The sequence below is a fragment of the Barbus barbus genome (genome assembly GCF_936440315.1).
Source record: "Barbus barbus genome assembly, chromosome: 30".
Classification (NCBI taxonomy): Eukaryota; Metazoa; Chordata; class Actinopteri; order Cypriniformes; family Cyprinidae; genus Barbus; species Barbus barbus.
In genome coordinates, this window is record NC_136758.1 from 8068380 (window position 1) to 8094380 (window position 26001).

Sequence of the window (26001 nt, forward strand, 5' to 3'; positions counted from 1 at the left end):
TTATTAAATTGCTCAGAATCAGAAAAGCTAAGTAAAAAAATATCCACATTATCTGACCGCTATCTGTAGATCCGAAAGTATATTTAATTTGGCTGAGATATGAACTACAAAGAACTTGTGATCGAGGTCTCGAGGCTCCTGGACGAGTTTCAAGAAGACAAACAATGCATTGATAGTTTTACAGAGGAGACTGCCAAGGATCTTAAGGTATTCTCTTCTAACTATTCTCCTCCATATGCATATTGCCCATAATGGTCGTTATGCATTATTAAGTTATTAATTACTGTAATTTTTTAACTTTCTAAAAGTACTTTAAAATTAAGTAAGGGAAGTAAGGGATTACTCTTAATTTTTATGTCATTTAATTGCAGTTACTTCTGATTTAATTGCATTAAATACTGTATAGACCATAGAACAATTCTATATAAAACAATAGTGGATTTAACGTCAATTAACATCAATTCTCCCTTTAAGAACTTTGGTCAGTTTAAGATTAATTTATGCCATTTTATTTTTTATTTGAGAGCAGATTCATTCTTGTATTGTTGAACTGGTTGGGGTTTATATGGGAATTAGAAAGTGATTAACTAAGTAATGCAATAGAGAGAGTTGAACAGTAGTAGTTAGTACATGAAGATGTAATTAATGACTATTTTAGAGTAACTTACACAACACTGTTCTTCACTGGAGACAAATATAAATCATAGTCTCACGTCTTCTGTCTTTTAGAATCTCTCCTCTTCTGGTCAGAAGTTTATTATTGATACGTTGTATGGATGTATCATGCACAAAAAGCTTTTGGATGTTGTGGTCAACGTCTTTTACAATCACCATGGAAAGAAATTATTCAGAGTGGATCGAAACCTGTTCATTGGTAAATATATTTTGTTAATATATATAAAAAAAAAAAATCTTCCCCCTGAACCTACTGCAAGTAATATCTATAGGCTATACTATAACCCAACTAATGTTTCTTTTTGTTATAAAGTTAAATTAGATTCAGGCCTTCAGAAAGGTAACAGATCCAATTTTGTCTTGTGTTTGATTTTCTCAGTCGTCTGTTATCTCGCCATGTTCTGTCTTGATGATCTTGGCCTGGATCATTTCAGTAGAATTATCAAGTCTCTAGACATCTCAAAAATGCACAAAGTAAGCAAAACACATGTACTATACACATAAATCCTTTATGTGCACTATTTTATGGACCAGTTTATTATTATGGACCATCAAATAATATTAATCTAGAAAAACAGAATGAAAACGTAATTTACAGTGAACTTGAATAGTAACTGAATGTAAAATACTGATATTTCATAATTGTATTATACATTTACTCATTCTTTGCTTTCTGTCTGGTATCTCAGTTCCTAAGCTTTTTCTTTAATATCAGCAACCTCTCAACACACATCCAGAGGGAATGGAGTCACATCTATGATGCTGTTGTTGTAGATAATAACTGGATCACCCCTTTGCTGAGGTAAAAAATTATAATAAATAAGAAAGAGTGTTTATTAATGCTGTATAGCACATTATTTGACAGTGTGATGCACACTTGATACCTTTAGCTGATGTGACCTTAAAAGCTGGTATTGCATGAAATCACACAAAAAAAAAACATATCCCAAATTATTTGTGTCTGTATGTCATCAGTTGAATTAGGTATATTAATCAGATGGATGTTTTTAGGAATCACTCAGTTATTAATGAGAGTATGAGGTAAGAGTAAAGGATGTGGCTCATTTATTGTTTCCTGATGCCATAACATGTTACAAATAGATCTTGCTCTAAAAAAGCTTTTGCACTTTTATTTATGTTAATTATTCATAGTTGTTAGCAAGCATTGAGCTGATGTCCTTATTCTTATTATCAGATGGTGCAATGAGATTGAGGTGCTGTTGGATCAGCTTGCCAAAAAAATGGGCAGAGGAAATCTGCCAAAAAAATCTCCCAGGAAAATCACTAAACCCAGGGAATTTGATCTGACCCAGCCCAAAGCTCGACCGCTCCCTGCTGCTGAAGTCATTCCACAGCAAGACAAGCCCAAGTCGGCAAGTATATAAATACTTGAAATAATGGAGTATTTATGAGTCACAAAATAAATAATGGTTCATAAATGTAATATATTAATACTCTCAGTTTCTATTCATTAAAAAATTCAAAACAAGCAGCTTTGTCATAATTACTGCAGAAATATGAGAAGTGGCTCTCAAATATTGTGTTGGACAATGGGGGCCTTTGAGTCAAAAAAGCTGAGAACCGCTGCATTATGACATTGTTCACTAAGATGGTAAAATTATGTTGCTTGTACCATTTGCTTGCCTCCTTCCTCAGGTACCAACCACAACTCACAGATCTCCAAAGGAACCAGAGATTCTGGATGATATGAAGCAGAGGAACAGACAGAAAGCTTTAGTAAGCCCAATCAGAGAGATACTGGGAAGCAAACTGCTTTTAGTTTTGTCAGCGTTATTACATTAATTTGCTTTCAGACTAAAGTCATGAGATTTTTTACTTTCTCCATAGCAAATCCTGAATGAAGCAAACTCTCAGCAGTTCAGATGTGCAAATCCGCAGAAATCTGAGAAAACTCAAGTTAGTGTCTTACAGCACAACTGAACTGAGCTATGTTTTTTTCTTCAAGAATTCAAAAGCTATAAATGTTTATATTTCCTGATAAACAGAATGTGATATCCCAGATTCTTCAAAGCCATGATGCTGAACTCCAATTTGACAAGCTTTATACTTCTGGAAGCCCTGCCACCCAAAAGGTAATTTGGACTAGATAAAACATGCACTGATAAAAGTTTCTTGACACGTAAACCATGTGCTTTTGAACCTATTTTCTAGTACTGAGGATCTTTGTGTTGTTAAAAAGAGTGTGAACGTGTCTGTTTATGACGGCACAGATAAACAGCTTACCTGTCAGACTGAACACAACAGCCATACTGCGAGAGGGAGCTTTATATAATCGTCAACTGGAAGAAGAGTTACAAAGGTAGAGTCACACTCTTCAATGGGAATCAGATTTTGTTATTTTTCTCTGTGCAATTACTCAAATTAATTCCAAATTATTTAGACTAATTATCTCAAATTATTCATCATTATTCTAAAGCACTGAGAAGCAGCTGATAGCATATTAAAGAAATAACCCAAAAAACTAAAAATCTGTCATCATTTACTCACATACAGTCACGTGTTTGGCGATGGGTTTTTGGCTCAAGGTCTGCATTTAAAGTCACACCAGAGGTGTTCAACTGGGATCAGGACTTGGCTTTCTGCAGACCAGTCAAGTTCTTCCACATTAACTGAATCATTTTTGAACCGTGCCTTATACACAGAGTCACTGTCATGTTAGAAAACTTATTTTTTCCATGAAATACAACAGGAGACATTAAAAAAAGGCAAGAAGCACCATAAACTGTCTAGTATATACTTAATATTTTGCACTATTTCTATGTGACTAATCAAATAAATATATGGCATTGGCTAATTTGTACAATAGGAGCTTCCTTGCTGGTACAGATCCTCTCAGATCAGTACAACTTTGTTTGGGTAAGAGAACAAAAATCTAATCTTACAGTGGTAATCTAAGGTGTACCACAAGGCTCAAAATTAGGTCCTTTGCCCTTCTAAAGATCAGATTTTGCAAGACACAAACTGAAATCAGAAAAAAATCTCAAATTTAATTTACATATATTTAAATATGGCACATGGGAACATAAGACACCTGGTCTGACAACAACATTTCAATAAGCCATTGTTTCTTGAGTTGTGTGGACTACATTTATGGTTCTTCTAGGGTTACTTAGAAAATCATTAAATAAATGTGAGATCATAAAATTTTGGGGTGAGCTAACCTTTCAAGGTCAATCGTAAAAGACAGAGAGAGTTTTCCACAACATTCATGCCACGGTGTAGGAAAAATCCTTGTTTGTTCTAATGTATATGTATTTGGGTATTCAGATTAGAGCGATTATCGCAGGGTGCAAGTGAGCCATCTGCGTTCCTGCAGTGGCAGAAGGAGATGAAGGAGAAGGATCTGCAGGAAGAACTAGCTGAGCTGGAGCGCCGAAGACTGGAGGGACGGATCAGCCATGAAGAGGCAGTTCTTGCACGAGAACGTGTCTTGGAGCATAACCACCATAAAGCTCAGCAGACTAAAGAGGAGGTGATATCATAATACACATCAGTGTTTACAGCAATACATGACTCGTCTGTATTATGTTTATGATGATTAAATGTGTGATTCAGACTGCTGAGCTCATGCGCAAATATGCAGAGAAGCATCTGAAGGAGGAGAAGGAAATGAGAGAGCTGGTCCAACAAATGGGCGATGGTCACAAGAACTCCAAAGCTGCCAAAGCTAAGCTGCAAGAAATTAAACAACGAATAGGTACAAAAAGTGTTATACGTAGGGATGGGTATCGTTAAGGTTTTAACGGTATTACTACTCTTATCGATACTGCTTATCGATAAGATAAGAGCTTTAACGGTATTCTTATCGGTACTTTTTGTTTAACTTTGTTTCTTTGTTCATATTCTTACAGTATCTTATCTTATATATATATAAAACACTAAAAATGCCTGCACTTCATCAATTTGTAAATGCACCAGTGTGCAGGTATTTTTAGTGTTTTATATACGTAAGATAAGATACTGTAACAACATGAACAAAGAAACAAAGTAAAACAAACTGACAAATACAACAAAACAAACACACAAACGAAATGAAATAAACAGTGCTTTAATTTTTCCATGAAGGTCTTCTAATATTAATGTTCAGGTAAGTAATAGTTACAAAAGTAATCAAATGTAAATGAGCACTGCATAGTTTTCACTGTATGTACTGATAGATTTATGTTTATTAAAGCTATAACGTTGTTCAGATTAAGAGCTGTGGGTGATTTTCTCTTTGCATTTTGTTCTTTGATTAACATTGATGGCTCAAGCTCCAGTCTGACACTTTAAGACAATATACTGACACGCATCGGATTTTCTCCCAACTGTTCTCGTCCACTTAAAACATAAAAGTGAAGACTCTCATAACCGGCCATTTTGACACATTGTGTGTGTATTTTTTGGCATATTTCTGTGTGTTATTTCGACGCGCCCGAAGCTCAAAGTGTACTTTGCTTGTCCGTTTTGGAGCACGCCGCCTCGCAGGCACACGCGCACACACACACTTCAGCCTGAACAGCATCACTTGTGCAGATTGTACTTTCAACGTTTTACTATCAAATATGTCCTGCAATGTAGCAACAGTAAAGACGGCATTTTATAACAATCACTGATTGAGCTGATTCAGATGTTAAGTTTTGGTTCGGAGGAACGAATCCGCGCCGCTATGAAGGGAAGGGAGTTGTGCTAGAAGAAATGCGGCTATAATCCTTAGAAGTCAAAAAAAAAAAAAAAAAATACTTAGCTTAATATAACAGCCACAGGCCTAAAGTGTGAGCAGATGTTTGAATAGTTGGTTCTCTCTTCTATCCTAATTAAACAGGACTTTCATGTTGCGTGTGCTGAAGCTCCTCCGCGTGAGCGCGATCTGGCTTCTGAATTGCGCATAGCAAAAATGCATCATAGACAAATGTTTGAATATTATTGCACATAAAAACAGCTGGCGACATTATATATATATATATATATATAGAGAGAGAGAGAGAGAGAGCAACAATAAATGTATGTGTGTTTTCTTAATTTTTCCAATACCGACAGAAGTACCGATAACGTCAGAGCTTATCGATACTCCGGTCTTTCATAATTTAGCCCCGAGACCGATTTAATACCGAGTTTCGGTACCCATCCCTAGTTATACGTATAGCATAACATTTTCGCAAAGCATTAAATAATAATAAATACCCACTACGTTGTTTCGAAACAGTTAAGGAGGTCTCAGAGCACAGCAGGGAACTCCTCAGCCAGGCTCTGGAGGAAACCCAGGCTGAGCTAAGCAGGAAGATGGAGCTTATCCGTCAGATTCGTGCTTTTGAGTCAGTACCTCAGGTCAGACAAAAGTTTGTGGATGACACTGAGGTTAGTGAATTATCTTCTTAAATTTACCAAAAAATTTATTATATACACTACAAGTCAGTGATTTTGATGCAATGGACACAATTTACATTTCATGATCTTTAAAAACTCAGACTGCGGGTCACGATTTGCTGTATGAGATGCCTTTGGCGGAGCTGCGGGAGCGTTTGGCACTCCTGAGAGAGTCAGAGCAGTGTGAGCTGGAGGACAGAAGACTGCACATCTTCCAGGAGAAACAGCTCAAAGAGCAGCTACTGCTAGAACAGCTGGACAATATCGCTCTACGCAGAAGTCTAGCAGAACGGGCAGCTTTGTGCAGGTAACATACTGGCCCTACCACACCTGTTCCTGCATCAAGATAAAGTTGGGTCCGAAAGAAAATGTGGGCATTGAAAATGTTTGTTTTTCTATTTAAACCTGGGAAAAAAAGACAAGACAGATGATTACATTTATGGACAGGCACTAGCCTGGCTCAAATCCTCCCTCTTAGATCACGATGACTTTGTTTGGGTAAAGAAACAGACATCTGATCTTACAGTGGTAAAGTATGGTATTCCACAAGGCTCTGTATTGAGTCCTTTGCCCTTTTAAAGATCTGGTTCTGAACTTCACAGATTGAATTCTTCAATCTAACTTTTCACCTATTATTATGCTGCTAAACAATGAAAAAAAAATAAATAAATTTAATTAGAAAAATGCCAAGTATTTTCACTTGTGGTCTCAGAGTTAAATATGTGGTTAAAAAAAAGAAAAGAAATAAAAGGGCTGACTGATTTCTGTTTTGTTTCATAGTCAAGAAGAGAAAAAGATGAGAAATGAACTGTGGGAGGCTGTCAGTAGAGATGAGAGAGTGCTGGCCCTAGAAGACCCTGGAGCAGAAACAACAGGAAAGACAAAAGAGAAAGACAGAAAAGAACAGAATGAAGAAAAATGAGCAGGTGCTTCCACTTGCAGTGAAGACCACCCTCAACAAAAAGGTGAGAATAGACTAGAACACACTCCATGTGTAACACATTTTGCTTAACACTTCAGATGTTTAATATTGTGTTACATTTTGCCATTAAATGATACAAGCAGCAGGTTCTTGAGGAAAAGCATTGGCAGGAGTTGGAGCACAATTTGGAACAACAGATTTACGGGACCTTGCAGCATTCATCTAAAAAAAAAAAATGGTGCTGGCCAGAACCACAGGCGAGTTTACTGATGATAAATGAGTAGAAGAAACTGATATTGTAAAATGTCTAGGAATTATATAAAAATAAAAAGTAAATGATACTTGGTATTAAAGCATGTTATCTATATTTTAAGTTGCTTTTTAGGTCATCTAACACAGGCCTGGTTGATGTTACCCAAATAATTTGGGAAGAAAAGCAGATTTACTGTTGAGAGAACAGCGTTTTTGCGGTGGAAATTAAACTGAATGATTGCACAAGTTTTTTCTTCCATTCTGAAATATTTAATAAACTACCATAACAAAAGGCCTTCTCTGTATTGAATAAGGACATCAGAATAAACCAGTTTAGTACAACTTTTTAATGTTGTTCCATTTCATTTTAGCAAAATTACTACAAATATCTTTTCCTAGATTAATGCCCAAAGACAACTTGTTGATAAAGAGTGAATTACTCTAAAACAACTGAAATAGAAAAGTTCCACACAACAGAAACCATGTATTGCACAAGTACCATAACAACATGAATTATCTTGAAAATAATCTACAACAACATCATTTAGTGGAATGCATCGTGTGTGTGTGCTACTTAAACATTCAGAAGTGTACATAAATGAAACAATGATAGTAAACAAATCGTAAATTTACCCAACAAGACATTGTCATACACCGTACCCTACGCACAGTGTTTCATAGTGCTCAGACCTTGTATAAAAAATAACTATTTTAACTACTTGATCCAGTACAACAGTATGAAGATTAAACCCTTAGTGTCTAACATGAAAAATAAAAGTTAAAATGTTATTTACCTGTTTAGAGGTTTTAACTGTATAAAAACAATTATCCAGTTCCTGATGCATCTTCCTCCACCTATGGATATTTTAAGGAAAACTAGAAAACATGAACCTGTTTTCATACTACAGACACATATTTTGACATTATCGGTCATATAAAGGTAAAAATTAAAACGCATACTAAAATGATGCAGCAGCTGCCGGCCAAAAGTGCTTGTTTGTAGTGGTTACATCATGAGTGGTTATTACAGACAACTAGCTTTATAAGATATGATATTCACGTGACTTTAACAGTAAATCAAGATTGAAATGAACTGGGTCATCGAGTCATGAAAATGAAAACTGTTATTTTAAAAACCATTCAAATAGTAAGACTTTTTGTCTGATTCTGGGAGTTTGTTCAAGCTAGAACAAACAAGGAAGGCCACATTCTCTTGGCCACTTGATATGATCAATGAAAGGACAAGAGGGAGTTTATCTCCTTATGAATCCGAGGACATTTCATCTTTCCATAGCAGATCATTAATCAAAGAGATGTCTCGCGCCTCATTAATTCACCAGGCTTTTGGGTTCATCTTCTCTCTGAATGACATCCTCAGTTTGCTCCTGGGGGCCGGCACAGGTGGCAGAGGGGCCTGACTGTATTCTTTCCCAGGATTTTCAGGTATATCTGACTCATCATCTCTTTTCTGAGGAACGCAAGGGTGCTGACAGGGCTTGATCTGTCCAAGGGGTGCATTTTTGCGAGTGGATGTGTGGCTCTTCTGCAACTGCTGAATGATTGCAGAGAATTTAGCATCGAGCGAGGGTCGCCCCGTTCGAGGCCTCGCCCCCTTACAGTTCTCTTTCTCCTGATTGGAAAATACGCTGGTAGGTTGAACAAACGGTAATTTATCAGGAGGGGGTGGAGGTGCTCTCCTCTTCTTTTTGCTGGCCGTGACGGGACTCGTAATAGACTGATTGCTTTCTTTACCTGGTGACAGAACTGTTTTTTGTACCACCATTGGCAGGGATCCTTCAAACAGTGCTGCCCAATGAGGAGGCTCTGTGTCCTCCTCCTGACCAATGAGAAAGCGCCCATCAGTTTCCTCAATCTTATTGTGAATTATGTCGGTCAAGCTCTCAAATTTCCCAGGGGACCCGATGCCTGAAAAGAATACATTTTTAAACAAGCAATTAACAGAAATGATAGGAAGTTGGACTATAACTCCTCCCAATTCAGTCAAATCAATGATAAATATATCCTTCATCACTCACTCAGATCATTATAAACAGAGTCAGCTTGCTTGGTGAGAAAGAGCGGGGGTTTGTGTGGTGACAGAACCTCAATTTCCATAAGCTTGTCACATGTGTGTTGCCACTGACCTAAAGAATAAGTTCATATTAATTGTTTAGAAATACAGTTTAGTAGCAAAAAAAGATTTCTGACAGATGTCAGGTGAACTTACTCTGGTCATAAATGTGCTGCCAGAGGGCGTCCAGCCACTCCTGCAAAACATCAGGGGTTTCAGTAATGAACACATGACTGGCAGAGTCTCCATTTCCAGGGTTTATCAGGTTGAGTCTAGTGCCAGTCCTCTGGTGGTCCTTTCCTACCACACGAATACGGGTGTCCTGCATGAACACACACACAACACTGTACTACATATTTTATAATGGTTCTCCTATCCAATGAATCATGTAGCAATGTATCCCAAGTGGTAAAACTTTGTCTGTTGCTATTATTGCCATGACCTTTAAGTCCCGTTCACACCAAGGACAATAAAGATAGTTAAAAAGACAGTAAAAAGCGTTCTCAATATTAAAGAATAGCAGAATTCACACCACAGCTATAACAATAAAGGCATAGAGAAACGATATCATTGGAATCACTTAGAGTGATTTTTTCCAGCTGATGAACGATAAAATCATTAACATCCAATCAGAATCCATCCTACTATCACGAGCTTGAGCATTTAAAGCGGCAGATGAGCGTGCGCTCAGAATAAACAGACGATATCGTCTGCTGGTGTGGACGGTAATATCGTTATCTTTATAGTTATCAATCTTGGTGCGAACGGGGCTTTAAATGTTGACTGCAATTAAATGACTGTTTTAACTATAAACTTTAAGATCAGAAAGGCTGCATTACCACAATAGCAGTCTAAAGTAATGGCCATATGGCAGATTATTATACGAGTTATTGACTGATTTTAGATTTTTTTTTATTAAATCAGGCCATATTGCATAGGTAATTGTGCTTGATCATTTTCCCTATTTTTAAATTTAGATGACTCTTGTTGTGATTGAAGACTTATTTTACAAAAGTTTAATAACACTGGGCTTAAAACACTTTTTCATATATTACAGTGGTGTGATGCCAAAACTCACTTTTAGTATCTAAAACAATTTAATAAGCTAATTTGACATTTATAGCCAAAATAGCAATATAATTTAATATCTGATTCTGCCATTATTGGTTATAACAACCTATGCTTACTCGTTTTTGGTTTCAGGCCAGAATAGTAATATTGGTGAAGCAGAGCTATTTTAGTATTATTTATATACTCTTATAATGTTTATTAACATTTTCAATTAGCTTTCATATTTTCTGTTTTTATTTTCATTTTAGTAATTGTCTCATGTGCTATTACCATTCATTTATTTTATATTTCTATATAGCTTCAATTTATTTTTATTTTAAGTTTTAGTCATTTTAGCACTTCAAATTATTTTATTTCAGTTAGGTCCCAAAGCAATTATTGTTAAAGGTTTGCTAAAATGTAATGACTTTTTTTTTTAATAGTTTTAGTTAACAATAACACTGGTTTAATAAAGTACACTAATGAATCATGCATGAGACCTGTTTTTTTTTTTTTTTAAACAGGCTTTTAGATTTTAAATTCAAACATAATAGCACACTTGATCTTAGACAAGAAAAATACATTGTGAAATAAGAAAAAGAAAAAAAAAGCCATTTTAAAAATGTTTCTTACCTTATTTATGGAAATAATGAGGCTGGGCTCCACTTTTGCTTGGATTTCTTCAGGTGAGTAATAGCATGAAATCTGTCCGGCTTTCAGCACACAGTAAAGCTTACAGCGGCGCTGCAAGCCCTCAATGCTTTGCTAAGTGGAAAATCAAAACGCTGATCTTACAATTTTTTTTTTTTTTTTTTTAGAAATGTTAGTTTGAATTGTTGTGGCATATATTCTTCCTAGAAAAACAAGTTCCTGTCTTACCTGTTGGCTCAGGTATCCACTCATCATGTCTTGTGTCATGCAGTCAGGTTGTGCCACCAGCTTACAACACAAGTTACCATATAACGGCAGCCATGACGAAGCCTCCACTGACAGACCAACCGCAGAAAGTCAATCAGAATCACTATGCAAGTCAATTATTAAAATGTGGCTTGTTTGCACTTACCATTTTGCAAGATTATTAGGGAATGAGACTGGAAAGATCCCTCTGCCTGCTCCAAACCCAATGTGGTGTATGCCAACAATGAGTATCGAGCACCTCTGTCACAAAAAAAAGAAACCAATATTACAGACATTTTACTAATATTATTAATTCAACAAAAAATACTTTAAAGGTAATGAACATAATATCCATCCTTGCATACAGTGGTATTGGGTTGGACTGGAGGAAGGCGTCTGGATCTCCTCCATCCAGAAGAGGACAGTGTTTCCTGCCTGAGGATCTGCCAAAAGAGGAGCGCAGCTTCCTGGCTAGTTTTTTTGGAGTGTTGACAAAGGCTGTCTCCTCCTCCAGTCCACAGCTATACAGCTCAAATGTTAGTTCAAAGTCCGGATTAGCTTCAGAGCTGTTGAAAATATTCAAGAGACCATTCAACATTCAGGCCATTCAAGCTCGATATAGTTTTCCTATAGTTTTCAAATCACTATAGATTTGCAGAGAGAAAGAGGGAAAGCTGAGAACTTACAAAATTTTGACACCTTCAAAGCAAATATCAGTCATTGAGGGATCTGCAATCACCATTTCAGTGTCAAAAATCTCTGAGCCAATCTTTATCAAACAGAAAACTGCCACCTGCTGCACATCTGTTGGGTTCAGATACACACGACATCAGCATAAACGGCTATATGAGCATATTTACATTTATATAATACCGTTTAAAATACCTGGTTTCCATTTTAATATATAAACGCTTAATTTTTGCAGTCTTTGTCACATATTGCTTCAGAAATCATTTTAATATGCCAATTCAGTGCTCAAGAGACATAGTATTTTTGAGGAAACAGTGATCAATTTTTTTCAAGATTCTTTGATGAATAGAGCAGCATTTATTTCATATAGAAAGTGTTTGTAACATTATAAAGTGTCTTTACTGTCATTTTTGATCAATAAAAAGCCCTGCTACTTGATAAAGTTATAAACTTCTTAAAACGTTTGAATGGTAGTGTGAAGCAATACATTTATTACAATTAATAAAAGTCAAAACAGGCACCACTTATCAATAACATTAGCAAGGATATAATATTTTTAGAATAATTACAATATAAAACCGGCACTTACTCCCTTTGCTGTTAAAATGTTCTGTATCTTTCCAAAACAATGGAATTCGTAGGCCTGGATAAGCAAAAGAAAAATACATGAACCAAAGATAAACTAATACTAATTCAAAATGAATACAGTTATAAAAAGAGAAATGTTGTTAATTTACCAGATATGGCTACCTTTCCCTTACATGGGATTTGGTCCAGAGAGTCTGCGGACCTAAAATAAAGGAAACAAGAATTTTAGTGACCATTTATTTCTTATATGCATGTCTGATAACTAAATACTCTCAGCAAAAAGAACAGCTGGCAAAACACCTGCTGCGCTAACCTTCTGATGTCCTGCTGCTCCTTCCTCCTCTGGGCTTCACTCATGTAGGCTTTAATTCGGGCATTACAGGTTAACAGGCTCCTGGAAGCATCCAACACCTGCTCTTTTTTAGTGCTGGCAACCAGAAGCTTGTAAGCCCCAGCTCTCATCCGCATCTCAAACTCCAACTTCTCCTGAATATCACGGTCCTGTTGAAAGGATACAATCCATCACTCAGGAGAAATAAAGTAGCTTTATGGACAAGTGCTCTCAAAACACAGTTCTGGGTATAAAGACTAGAGGAAGAACATACTGGGAGAGAACCACTCTATCAAACAATCTATTCTATAAAGCAGGTGCATACTGATACATGAAGAGATGAGATATGGGTATTGGGCACCACTGGACACTGAAGAAATGAAAATGATGCAATGAAGTAACATCAGAACAGATGAAAGAGAAGAGGAGCTCACCCCCCTCTAAGCTCTTATTATATAAAAGGAAAAGCGGGTCTCTGATAACCGACAACGACGCATGGATTGATGAACGTGAGGGGAAGTAATGAAAGTCCGACTCATTTCTGCGAATCGGTTCTTTTGAACAGTTTGTTTTAAAACTTCAATTCAGTGATTCTTTTGTCCATCCACAATCATGTGGACCCTGGTGCATTTAATCATTTAGCATTCATTTTACAAATGAGGACAACAGAAGCAATAAAAACCAAAATATGCAAGTGCTGTGACAAGTCTCGGTTAGTTTGACTCCAACAGTACACGAAGTTTTTTTTAAATATATAATAATAAATAAAAGGAGAACAAGTAGATAGCAAAGAAAAGAATAACGTAGAGAACGCAAAGTTAGAGGGTAATATTTTTAAAAGAAAGAAAACAAGTAACTTATAATAGAATAGATTTGGCTCCAGATGATTCGGACTTTGATTGGGTTTTCGTTTAAATGAGTCAGATACGAGAACTGCTTTCAATGATTCAGTTCGATTCATGAACGAATCGGTTCAGCAGAATACTTGGATTTAAAAGTCCGATTCACAAGAATCGATTCGTTCACAAGAGTGATTGGTTAAGAAGAGTCGGACCAAAAAAAAAAAAAAAGACAAAACAAACGAAACACTCAGACTTTCTAAAAAGCAATCCCAATTTTAGAGCTGTGTGATGATGTTTCAGAATTATATACGCCAAGATTATTTTTATTTACACCGAATCATGAACTGTTTGCCCCATTGGGGCATTTCAAAACAGAACAAAACATCTACCTTTAGTTTCTTAGAAATCTGTCGTATGTACAACAAGTTAATGTCTTCTATTATCAGCCGCGTGTCATTCACGCTTCATATGCCTGTCTTCGGCATGAGAAAGTATTTAATGAGTATTTAAATTAGTCTTGAATAATAACAATCGCATTCCAGACATGAAAAAACAAAACATGAACTCAACTCGTTTTGAAAAAACAAAAAATGAACTCACCTCGTTTTGAAAAAACATGCTTTCTCTTATTTTCTTTCTCTTAATCTCCATAGCGAGAGAGGAACACGACGATACCGTGGACCGAGTGGCAATATTTCGTTTAAAATGTTGAATATCCCGCGGCGGATCCATACTGGCCTCTTCCTGAAGACAAGCCCCTCTCCGAACAACAAACCAACGGATTACACAACCGCTAATCCACCAATCAGCGTCTTTCAAAGCTCTCCCTTGTCTACACAGCAGTTGGGCGATACCATTTTTAAATTCGGAAAGGTTGGAATAGCGATACAGCTAAGTAGGTTTGCATTTATAAGTTGGATTTATTAATACTTTTTTGTAGCATTAAAAATAATTACAAACCAAACACATTTTAAGCATGTTTATGCAAATGCTTATGAAGTGGGTTTGCGTTATCACTGTGATTTTGTGCTCGTCTCCCCCGTCTGTCTTTAAATAGTTTAAACCGATGGTCTGCCGCACTGCATTCTAATGAATCCTCAACGTTCTGACCGAATCTTTAATCAGTGAGCGCGAGGCTTCTGGATCTTTTTAGATCGATTGTAATTTAACACATGATGCGATGACATTTTGCAAGTATTTTGCACTGCATTCAGCATCATATCGCTGCTGTCACGCTCATTCTTGACAACGTCGTTAGTACCCAGATGACTTCATACACCTAGTTTTACTGTATCTCAGTCAGAGAGGGTTACCAGAAATATCAAGCAACAGATAATCCGAAAGATCAACAGTTTGATTAAAGGTTACAATACACAATCCCACTGGAGCTCGTGCATTAAGGTATGGTTGCATGCCTGGTGTTACAGAAAATGTCAGATGACTACCTGTCTGATTTCATCGCCTGCTTGCATGATTTGCATGCATTTCTCCATAGCCTTTTTAGAAGATATAGAAAAATTATGGGTCATGTGAGATGACACGATCATCGGTTGATTTATGCATAATAAAGCATTAAAACAAATGCATTTGATCTCACCACCGACGTGCATGAATTTGATCTGAAGTTAATAGAGAACATACTCAAAGAGGTGATTTCGTGACTATCAGTGAATGGAAATAATCTGGTTTTAATATGAATGAATATACAGTATATCAGGCAGCATTGAGTCTTAAGTGTTGATGTCAGTTTTCTGTCACCATCAGCATGCTGTCTTTTTTTGTATTTCATACTTTGTGTCAGTGTTAGGCCTTGTGAAAAGCTTGCTAGATTAAAATAGCCAGTTAGACAGCGAGGTTTGCAGACTAGTTGTCGACCGATATGGCCCATGCCGATATCTAGTGGCCGATATAATATTGATATTGTCCGGGACAAATTGTCACACATTTACTCCATTATTTACCAGCTTAGTTTCATTTTAAATCAATTTCTGTATAAGCACATACACTAAAGTATGTGCTACAAAAATCGTTTGAATATTTCCACCAGTATTGTCTAGGAAAAAAAGATATATCTGTACTTTTGTTGACATTTTGTGACAACATGTCCTGACTCCCAAGAGGTGTATTGACCAAAATGTGAAAGGAGCAAAGCATATAAACGACTCTTTAATTAATACTGAACACAGGTCTTAAATAATTTACTTATAAATTGAAAGCTACTGTTCAAAATTCTTCTTCTTCTTTTTTTTATTTATTTAATTTTTTTGATTTTACCAGCAGGGGCTAACAGCTCTTTGCTAACTAGATAACTCTTGACCAGTTGGTGACGGCTTCACCCATCCTGGCATTAATGAAAAATAAAAAGTTTCACACATTACATATTCAGTTTTTAATGTTAAAAACATTTTTTTTGCAATATTACTCAAAAATCACAAAGTATATTGGCATTATATGCAAATAATGTGCATTGGGAAAAATACTTGACATATTTCTCAAAAATCATTACAAATATTTGCATTTTATTCAAACTATGTACCTTGACAAGACAATTTTTTACATATTACTCAAAAATTGCAATAAATATGTGCATTTATATGAAAATAATTTGCATTGACAAAAAAAACTTTTACATTGTACTCAAAATCATTAAAGATGTTTGCATTATATGGAAACAATATGCACTGACTTGGAATCAGTCAAGCAGACACTTTATCAGCACTGAAATGCAACAAATCACTAAAATGACCAAAAATACCTTAATTATTCAGTTTGCATGATATATTTGTTTGCTAATGTACTGTAGATTCCTGTTTATGGTTGCAGAGGTGCCCAAATGTTTTACTACAAAGCGTGATTGAGGGCCACACATAAATGTAGCATTATTACATTTCTATTATTGCATTATTACAACTTTATTACATTAAAATAGTCATTTTTTAAAAAGTCAAATCCTTTTATATTCTCTATATTTCAAAGCAAAAATAAAAAAGATGATGCAAAAAGATAAATGATGAAAATGACATGCTTTCCCCCTCTTGTGTTGTGGTGGGGCATAGCAAAGGTCATCAACTTTGGCCTGCGTACCCTGGTTCGGGCATCTCTGCGATACGGTATTTTTATATCCAAGAACTGGGATGCTAAATATGTAATATTTTTGTTTTTAGGTTATCTGTGTCATGCAGCAGAAAGTGTGCACACGCAACACAGCGCTGTTTGTGAAGAACGGGCAGGCGTGTGGAGCCGGAGCCCTTCCTCAACTTCCTTTCCGCTGCCCTCGATGTGGAGAGCACGAACGTTTCCACAGTCTTTCTTCTCTCAGAGCTCACCTAGAATACAGCCACCCGTTACACAATAAACATGACATCGGCCTCCTATCCACGAGGGATCTCTCTAACACAGAGCGCACGGAAAGCTGCAAAACCTCCAATCCCGACATGCATAAAGTATGTGACGCCGGCACGAATACTAACTCCACTGCGAGAGGAGAGCACAAGCTCTTATTCGGGGCTGACCAAACTCCATCGCAGCAGCCCGCAGAGCAAAAGTTCACGCCCCCAGAGAGGAGCCTCAGCGTTGGGGATGCGCCGGCCGGAGCCGGACCCCTCTCGCCTCCTGTGGTGTCAGTGGAGAAGAGGCTGGAGGGGATGATGAGGACAGCCAATAGCAGTATGGAGCGACATCTGCTGCGGCTGAGCTCAGAGCTGGCACAGACAGACACGGCTATCCTGTGTGAGCGTGCTCACTCGCATCACCTGGCCCAGGAGAAACAGGAAGTGCTGGAGCGAGAGCAGGTGCTCAGCAGACAGGTAGACGCCGCTGTGATGGTGATCGCCACACTCAGGCAGCAGCTCAGCATCTCGGAGCACGAGTTGGAGAGGAGAGAACAGTGAGTGAAAGATTTAAATATCATTTAACAGAACACAGTCCCGTAATCAGATTTCTGGTTGATCATGGTTTTTTTGAGTGACCTATTCTAAACCCTATAAAGTCTACTGTATCATATCTGAAATGAAAAAAAAGACCTTTAAATTATCAACATGATCAAAACTTTGCACCAGATTTGTTGTACACAATCTCCTCCATGCCTCTGTCGTCTGATGGATAGTTTGTAAGTCCATTTAGTATACTTATGAAAATGTCCCCCTTCAGGTTGTGTCTTTTTGCTGTGAAAGCTTTACAGATTTTCAGGAAGTAAATGTAGGAATAACTTATATCTTATATTGTTAGTTTTATATTGATTTACTGGACTTAAGCAAGTTAGGTTTACGTGATTTATTCATACAACATTTTATTTTTTTTAGAAAAATCATGTTAAAATGGATCAAATATGATACACTAGGCTATTGAGGGACGTTTATTTTTGTCTTTCAATCATCATTGTATTGCATTGCATTATATGTCTCCCTCCACACATATACACAATAAAAACTACAGAGCTTTGATCATAAAACCAAGCACTAAATATAGTCTCATTAAGACTTTATTGGGAGATATAAACTGATATTTATATGTAATGTATGTAAGTTTGCTATACTTTTATAAAGAGTTCATTGATTATAATAATACATCAGAATTTCATCTTACTTTTTGGCCATGTAAATATGAGCAAATTTATCAAATTGCATATTTTTGCTCAGTTTGGACCTCTGAATATTTTGTGTTTGTGTTTTCTTATTCTTCAGTGTCATATTATATGAGCCATAAAAACCTGATGTATCAAAAAAAAACTTTATATTTTCTCTTAGGTTTATTAAACCGTTCCATTAAAAAAATGGGTTATTTACAGGGTTAAAAGTTTAAATTTAAAAAAAATTCAACTTTATTTCCTCGATGGAACACCAAAGGAAATGTTTAATAGAATGTCCAAGCTGCTCTGTACAAGTATTTTTTGAAGACGTTTTGAAAAGTCTCCTTTTGTGTTCCAAGGATGAAAGAAATTGAAAGCTATTAGGTTGGACTAAAATGAGGGTGAGTGTATTATGATGAAATGGAGAAATTGTTCAGCCCTGCTGCTCATTTTTACATTAGTTTTCTTAAAGGTGCAGCAACAAGAAACAGAAGGAAACATTTATGACTGTTAAGGGGAAAATATGAATAAAAAATGTCTCATAAAGCAGTTCTCTGATAACTACCTTTTACTGTATTGCAGGGAAGTTATTACCATCCAGAAGTTTCTGGAAGCAGCGGCGCAGCATGAGATGTGTGGGAAGGTTCGTTTGCGTGGGTTCATCGAGAGCCTCTTGCGGAGGATTTCCCTGGCCGAGAGACTACTGGAATATTATCAGAGCGCTCCCCACAGGCATTATTGCACGGCTCACTCTGTATGTCACCAAAATGTCCATAAAAATAAAAATGTGTATCTCATGCCTGAAACATTTATTTATATATATATATATTTTTTTTAAATAGCTTTCATACAATTGTTTTTTTTCCACCCAATTTGTTTTATATAATTCAATTTGGAGTCTTGAATATTAAGTTTTCTTTAGGCTACTCAATTTGATGTAAACAAAATGCATTTTCATAAAAAGGTCAAATCTGATATTTAAAAAAAGCTTTATGACATTTTATAATAATACATTTTTTTAATTAATAATAATTAATATAATATATATATATATATTTTACAATCTTTTTTTACAATCTCTAAACAGTTACACCACAATTTTTCACTTTAAGCCCTCCAAAAATGATAGAATGACTTTTCACATGCATTTTTATATGAATTGCATGTTCAGTGTATTTTTAAACAAGGAAGAGTGTCAAGTCATTGACCCATGTACTGATGTAAAAAAGGAAATTCAATAATGAATCACCTGATATGACCCACTTGTATGATTTTCCAGGATTGAACTTCTAATAATGAACTTCTATTTCCGAAATATGTCAGTCCTCTGCATTTCTCTAATTTGTCATTATTTCAGGTGCCTCTGCCATCAGAGCTCGGTCCACATAGAATAACACAAAGCAGGTATTGCATTATTGGTTTTACTTTAAGAAGGAAAGTCACATTACCCCAGTAATGAGTAATTCATGTAACCATTTAACCTCTAGTTTCCTATACTTAACAACCAGCAGAACATTTTCAGAGCACTTCAATATAAATCATGTCCTTATTTGACTCAGGGCACTCGTTTGGCTTGTAGTAGACAGGATGTCCCCTCTAAGTAATTCATGATATCCTATCAAGACAGTAGAAGATCATGTCGCCCTGCCATAAATAATGATTACCCTTCTTTTCCATTTAATCAGTCTTAAATATTAAATGCACTTGGTGTGTTGGATGATAATAATTGTCTTATGTTGCTGTTCTTTGACATCAGGTCTTCAGGAGACCATCTTGAGCAGGATGAAGAGCAGCAGTTGCTTGGTCAGTCTGGATGGGGACTGTCTAAAGGTTCTTCTGGAAGACTGGGTTACGACTGCTGGTCCCAGCGGAGGAGGTCAGATGGGTACGAGGTTTAGGGACAGAAGTGGAGCTTAGCAATGAATGTACATGCAAATAACACTATTTCAAACATTACTGAAATATGTTGAATATATTAATAATTATACAGTGGGGTCCAAAGTCTGAAACCAGATTGAAAATCTTGTTTTTTAATGATTAATTTTTTTGTAATTACAATTTGGATGAGTGTTTTTTTATTATTATTATTTATGTAGCACATACTTGTTTTTAGCAAGGATTCATTAAACTGATTCAAAAGTGACAGTAAAGACAGTTCTAACAATTAACTAGATTTATGTTTCAAATAAATGGCAATAAATCTTAATAAATGATAAATAAATACATTTTACTGTTCTTAAGAATTTTGACCTAAAGTATCACCATTTCCACAAAAAAATATTAACAGCAATTGTTTTAAACACTTTAAAGGTAAGAAATGTTACTTGAGCACCAAAATCAGCAAATTAGAAAGATTTCTGAAGGATCGTGTGACATTGAAGACTGGAGTAATGATGCTGAAAATTCAGCTTTGCCATTACAGGAGTAAATAATATTTTAAAATATATTCAAATAGAAAAATTATTTTAAATGGTAATAAAATTTCACAATGCTTTTTTACTGCATGTTTGATTAAATAACAAATCTTCACATCTAAGCATTGTCATATGAACACAACCAGTCAGTAGTTACACTGATTTAAGTTTCACAGAAATACAGAAAATTGCAAGATGCACAAAACTGAAAGTAATGATAACTTGCAGTTGAGTAGGTGAGTCAGATGTTGATATAGTAACCATACTGACTGATTCATTGAGTTTCCATGATTACAAGAACCTGACTACTCCAGTCAGCCTGTGTGTTTGTTTTTACATGCAAAATCATTTCAGGTTGCCAAATACTGTTGATATTCATGTTAAATTTTCACTAGAAACAGACTTTTGGACACCACTGTATGTAAATATGAGTTATACAAAAGCCCAATTAACAACAGCGATGTCCAGCTACAGATGGCAGATTAGTTATTTGATTCTTGAATGTGATTATGGTCCATCTGTGAAATATTTTAGCTATAAGACTGGCTGTAGAATGAACACATGGTGAAGCTGCCCTTTAATTCAAGTTTTTAATTCAACTTTAAGTTGCTAACATGAAGTGAAACTATAGTTAGTAATGTTACATGCTTGTTGTTTTCTAACTAACACTACTGTTCAGGAAAATTAGTGTAGTTATATTATCTAAATGCAGGATGATGTTAAAATACAACCTATGCCGTATGTACAGGTTGGATCTTATGCCACTTTAAGCTTGTAGTTTGTTCACAAACTTTCTTTCATTGAAAATGCACTGTTTCAGCAAGAAGAAAAAGTATGTAGCAAATATCAAAATCATTTAGGCCTACTTGGGTCTGGGTTTTTTTTGTGTATTTTAAATAGTTGTGCTACATTTTAAGGGATGGATATACATTTCCCTGCTTATGTTAGCCAGCCTCATTAGAAGGAGAGAAAGAGGAAACTATAACAGAGAAGAAAATTCTCTTTTGCAAATTTTGAGCATTTTCATTTCTGGGTAAGCTTATCCTGTAAAATAATAATAGTTACAGTATTTAAGTCCTTAACTTAAGTTGCATCTAGCACTTAAATCAAATGAATATTCAGGATTCAAGCAGCTCTATGGACAGCTTCTGACTGGTCTAACTGTAATGTTCTTCTTATAAGCTAAAGGAAAGTCACGATTCATTTTTGTGGCATTCAGTAGGATGTTACAGATACCATAAAGCTTAACTTGTACAAAGAGCTACACTTGAAAAAACTGAACATTTTAATTCTCGGCAGTTCATTCTCGGCTCTACACAACTGGAGCAGTAGCACTTATTCGCATCTTGGGCAAAACCGTGAAACAATTCAGACAAAAGCGGTATACTACACTGTAAAAAGTGATATTGACTTAACTTAAGAAAATTGAGGAAACCCGTTGCCTTAAAATTATTAAGTAAATAATAAATAAAATAAAAAGTTAAAGGGTTATTTCACCCCAAAATGAAAATTTTGTCATTAATTACTCACCCTCATGCCGTTCCAGACCCTTCTTCAGAACACAAATTAAGATATTTTTGATGAAATCGGAGAGCTATCTGACCCTCCATAGACAGCAACGCAACTGAAATGTTCCCAGGTCCAGAAACTAGTAAATACATCGGTAAAACAGTTCATGTGACATCAGTGAATTCACTACGAGAATACTTTTTTTTTTTTTCGCAAAGAAAACAAAAATAACAATTTAAGCATTTTTCTCCCTCGAGTTACGTCTTCCGCCATTTTGGAGAGTACCTAAGAACGTATTTGACGTAATCAGCGTTGTTTACGTTCGGCGGAGTGGGGGAGTGTGCACATGAACACAATCTGCGTAATAAGCGTTGTTTACGTTCAGGGGGAAAGCGTGCGTATGCGTTGTGATACTCTCTAAAATGGTGGAAGATGCAACTCGGGACACAAAAAAAAGTATTCTCGTAGTGTCACAAAATTGAAGTTGAGCCGCTGATGTCACATGGACTGTTTTACCGATGTATTTACTACGTTTCTGGACCTGGGAACATTTCAGTTGTGTCTATGGAGGGACAGATAGCTCTCAGATTTAATCAAAAATATCTTAATTTGTGTTCTGAAGATGAACGAAGGTCTTACGGGTCTGGAACGACATGAGGGTGAGTAATTAATGACATAATTTTCATTTCGGGGGGAACTAACCCTTTAAGTAAAATATTTACTTAATTGTTTTAAAGCAACGGGTTTCCTCAGTTTTTTTAATTGAGTTAAGTCAACATCACTTTTTACAGTGTGCCAAAGTCCATTAAAGGGGACATCGGATGCCTGTTTTCTACTAGTTGGTATGATTCTTTAGGGTCTTCATGAAATGTCTGCAACATACTTTGGTTCAAGTTCCTCAATGGTCGTGTAAAACAACACATACCTCATCAAAAACAGCTCTGTTCACAGCAACCTGTTTCAGTGCATGTCTCTTTAAATGCTAATGAGCTACTTCTCACTCCACCCCTCTCCAATATATCCATATATGGTTCAGAGGGGATCTTGTTCAAATAGATAGCTATCTACATAGAAACTGGCTTCAAATTGAAACAGCTGCTGGATGACACAGTTTCAGACTCAGACGGCCCATAAAAAACTGGCTGCATGTTTTTTTTTCTGCTTTTCTGAGCTGGCAGACACGACAGTTACCTAACTAAATGCAACCCCCCCCCCCCCCTCCCAAAAAAGTGACAATGTCCCCTTTAATGTACAAAAATACAGTATAACATTTGAAGTATAATTTTATGAATGAAGAGGGTATTGTCCATAAATCCAACAGACTGGAGGAACAGGGTAGTGCTTTTGGTATTATTAATAGATTGTAGTGGTCTATAAAGGACCACTGGATGCACACACTTGGGTATAACTTTTATTTGACCGCATATGAACCGAGTCAGTTTTAGCCAAAAAAGCCAAATGAGGGCATTTGCTTACATTTCAGCTCAGGCTACTTGTTTTGTTCAGTTTAAGCTGAATTTTTCCCATGTTATTCTACAAGTTGCGCATGTGACCAGCTAAATAGGACCTCTTGGCTTCATGTGTGAGACTTTTACCTTTTTAAAAAAAATATATATATATATACAAAAGGCCCAGCAGAAATAACAAATGGCACTTGGAATTTGAGTTCAGAAGACGAAAGTATAAAAACGAGTAGTTATAATTCTTGTTTTAAACTCTTGTTTGTGCTGTTTTGTTCAGTGGTGGCAATGTCATCCACTCCATTGTGTGCTCAGTTCTGACTCTGTGATTAGAATATTATTTTGTCTTTTGTGGTCTCTTCATGTTTGTGTCTCTCTAGTTTATGGTTGTGTTTAGTTAGAAAGAGATCTAAAATACTGTAGTGCTGTGTGAGCATGAGGTAGTTCACATCCATCAGTATTTTATTGTGAGTGAGCATGCTATAATGCTTTATCCAGTGGCTTGTGCAATATGTGACTATATTTTCATGATGGGAGGAAAAGAAACGGCTCGTTACAGAAGAAATCTAGAGGACATAATAGGGTCAAACAAGGTCAAGTAGGGCTCAACCTAATTCACATGGGATTTTATTTATGGATCTATTTGTTTGTTTGTTATAAATAGAATCTGAGACAGTGTTTTGTATTTTATTGTCTTGTATCAGTACCAACAATGTTCACAACACTGGTTCAGACCATCATTTATAAGAATTTACAATGTTTTTGGACTGACTGAAAATATAAAGATGGATGACACTAAAAATAAGATTGATAGGCTATTAGTTAGTTGCTACCATATTTCAAATAATAATAATATTTGGGCAATTGTGTAAATATTTGGCAATATTTTGTCAATATCAGGTTTGATTTTAAAATATACAATATGAGTGGCCGTAGCAGTCATATTTGGCTTTTTAATTCATTATACATCTAATTAAGCCAATAATAGAGCAGATACCATAAAATCTACATATATATATATATATATATATATATATATATATATATATATACTACACAGTTATTCATCTATTCTACATTATAATGTGTGCTACTTCAAGACTGAAGAATAGATTTTTGTAAAATGAAAACAGGTATATCAGCCATCGTACCAGCCTTTGGCCATTACATTAAAATAAATATCAGCTGTTGTATCATAAATATTGGTATAATGATGCATATCTAAAATGAATAGTTCTGTGAACTAGGTTGGACCCTAGAAATGTAAGTGTGCCATTATAGATGTGACAATCAGAAGTAGAACAAAGCTGAATAGCTTAAGCGTTTTCTGTTCTATTGTTTGGTGTTTCTTGATAATAATGAGTATATTTTGAGCTACCGTTTAATATTGTGCCATGTTGTTTTCTGTTAAAAATATAGAATTTGTTTTCTCTAGACTTAATTATCTGAATGTTTGTGCCTTTCTCTTGAAACATTGTCGTCTGTATTACACTTGTGATACTGTGAGATCTGAAGTCTCACACGATCCTTGCTGCTGTATGTGATATTCTGAATAATAGAAATGAGATTAGAATTGATCATTAAAGATTGATTTGTTAATGCCTGTTTTCCATCTCTTGTGGCTACTGCAGCGTTATTAAAATCTGAACGGTCATTCATTTGATCAGACCAACTTGTTTTACTGTGGTTTTTTTCCATATGTTGTTCTAGATTTATATATGAATTTTTCAATTCATAACTTTCCTGAATAACATGAGATTTTAAATTTATCTTCACATGTCTTCAGTCTCTTATTTAATATTGCAATGCAACGGATGAGCACCAGAGGGTATCCTTGATTTGACTGAGAACAGCTCAGAGTGCAATGGTGAGTATTTGATTCGTTTTCTACAGCGAATTCAAACTTTAATTTGTGGTACCACCTGTTAGAAGGTAAAGACCTTGGGGATCCATCTATCTTCACTCCCATTATATGTGACATTTTAAAAGACCTTTGGAAGATGTAGAGAAATCCTTGCACATTAAGCTTGAGAATGTTTCCAAACATGTTACAGTTCCCAGAGCTATTTGTAGCATCTTTTACTCCACCTACAGACCTCAAAGATATATGTTACTTCATTTAAGAAGTAGCTAAAATCCTGGAGGAACTTTTCTGTTATTTATTTTACATTACATTAAAATAAAGAATGAAAACAAATTCTGTTATCATTTACTCACTCAGTTTACTCATTCCAAATTTTCCAATGGAACACAAAATGTTCTAATGAAACTGAATACAAACAAATAATGTAAAGCTCCAAAAATGAACAAATAAATGCATTCGCTAGAAAACACAGGGAAAAAAGTCTGTTAAGGAACTGTGAATT

The 26001-nt window shown here is 35.8% G+C and overlaps 2 protein-coding genes and 1 pseudogene across 3 annotated transcripts; 2 read left to right on the forward strand and 1 right to left on the reverse strand.

The window, feature by feature from the left end:
- The first annotated feature begins 99 nt into the window (after nt 1–99).
- On the forward strand, nt 100–7248 carry LOC306850036 (cilia- and flagella-associated protein 99-like; annotated as a pseudogene). The gene is made up of 15 exons: nt 100–207; nt 730–874; nt 1055–1149; nt 1365–1477; nt 1871–2048; nt 2332–2412; nt 2524–2592; nt 2682–2768; nt 2907–2995; nt 3964–4168; nt 4252–4393; nt 5882–6033; nt 6144–6349; nt 6823–7007; nt 7108–7248. The product of its transcript is annotated as a cilia- and flagella-associated protein 99-like (transcript).
- A 224-nt stretch (nt 7249–7472) lies between these two features.
- Nucleotides 7473–14489, reverse strand: LOC306850729 (rhotekin-2). The gene is made up of 12 exons (XM_079386558.1): nt 14286–14489; nt 12826–13013; nt 12662–12714; nt 12514–12567; nt 11921–12038; nt 11600–11800; nt 11401–11495; nt 11217–11323; nt 10971–11102; nt 9444–9609; nt 9253–9360; nt 7473–9142 (listed from the first exon to the last, which is right to left on the reverse strand). The coding sequence occupies exons 1-12, from the start codon at nt 14415–14417 to the stop codon at nt 8550–8552; spliced, it is 1947 nt and encodes a 648-aa protein (XP_079242684.1). The 5' UTR covers nt 14418–14489; the 3' UTR covers nt 7473–8549.
- Nucleotides 14490–16861: 2372 nt separating this feature from the next.
- On the forward strand, nt 16862–20150 carry LOC306850732 (protein ZNF365-like; the record flags this gene model as incomplete). Its single annotated transcript, XM_079386562.1, has 4 exons — nt 16862–17571; nt 18835–19006; nt 19610–19656; nt 20009–20150. 4 exons carry the CDS (start codon nt 16862–16864, stop codon nt 20148–20150), a joined length of 1071 nt encoding a protein of 356 aa, XP_079242688.1.
- Nucleotides 20151–26001: the final 5851 nt, after the last annotated feature.

What these genes read in the sequence shown, in the direction of transcription:
- LOC306850729 (XM_079386558.1), bottom strand. Translation starts at nt 14,417, where the DNA reads ATGGATCCGCCGCGGGATATTCAACATTTTAAACGAAATATTGCCACT. An exon ending in TCATTATTTCCATAAATAAG is followed by an intron (nt 9,610 to 10,970) that starts GTAAGAAACATT and finishes GTGTTCATGCAG; the next exon opens with GACACCCGTATTCGTGTGGT. An exon ending in CTCTGTTTATAATGATCTGA is followed by an intron (nt 9,143 to 9,252) that starts GTGAGTGATGAA and finishes TATTCTTTTCAG; the next exon opens with GCATCGGGTCCCCTGGGAAA.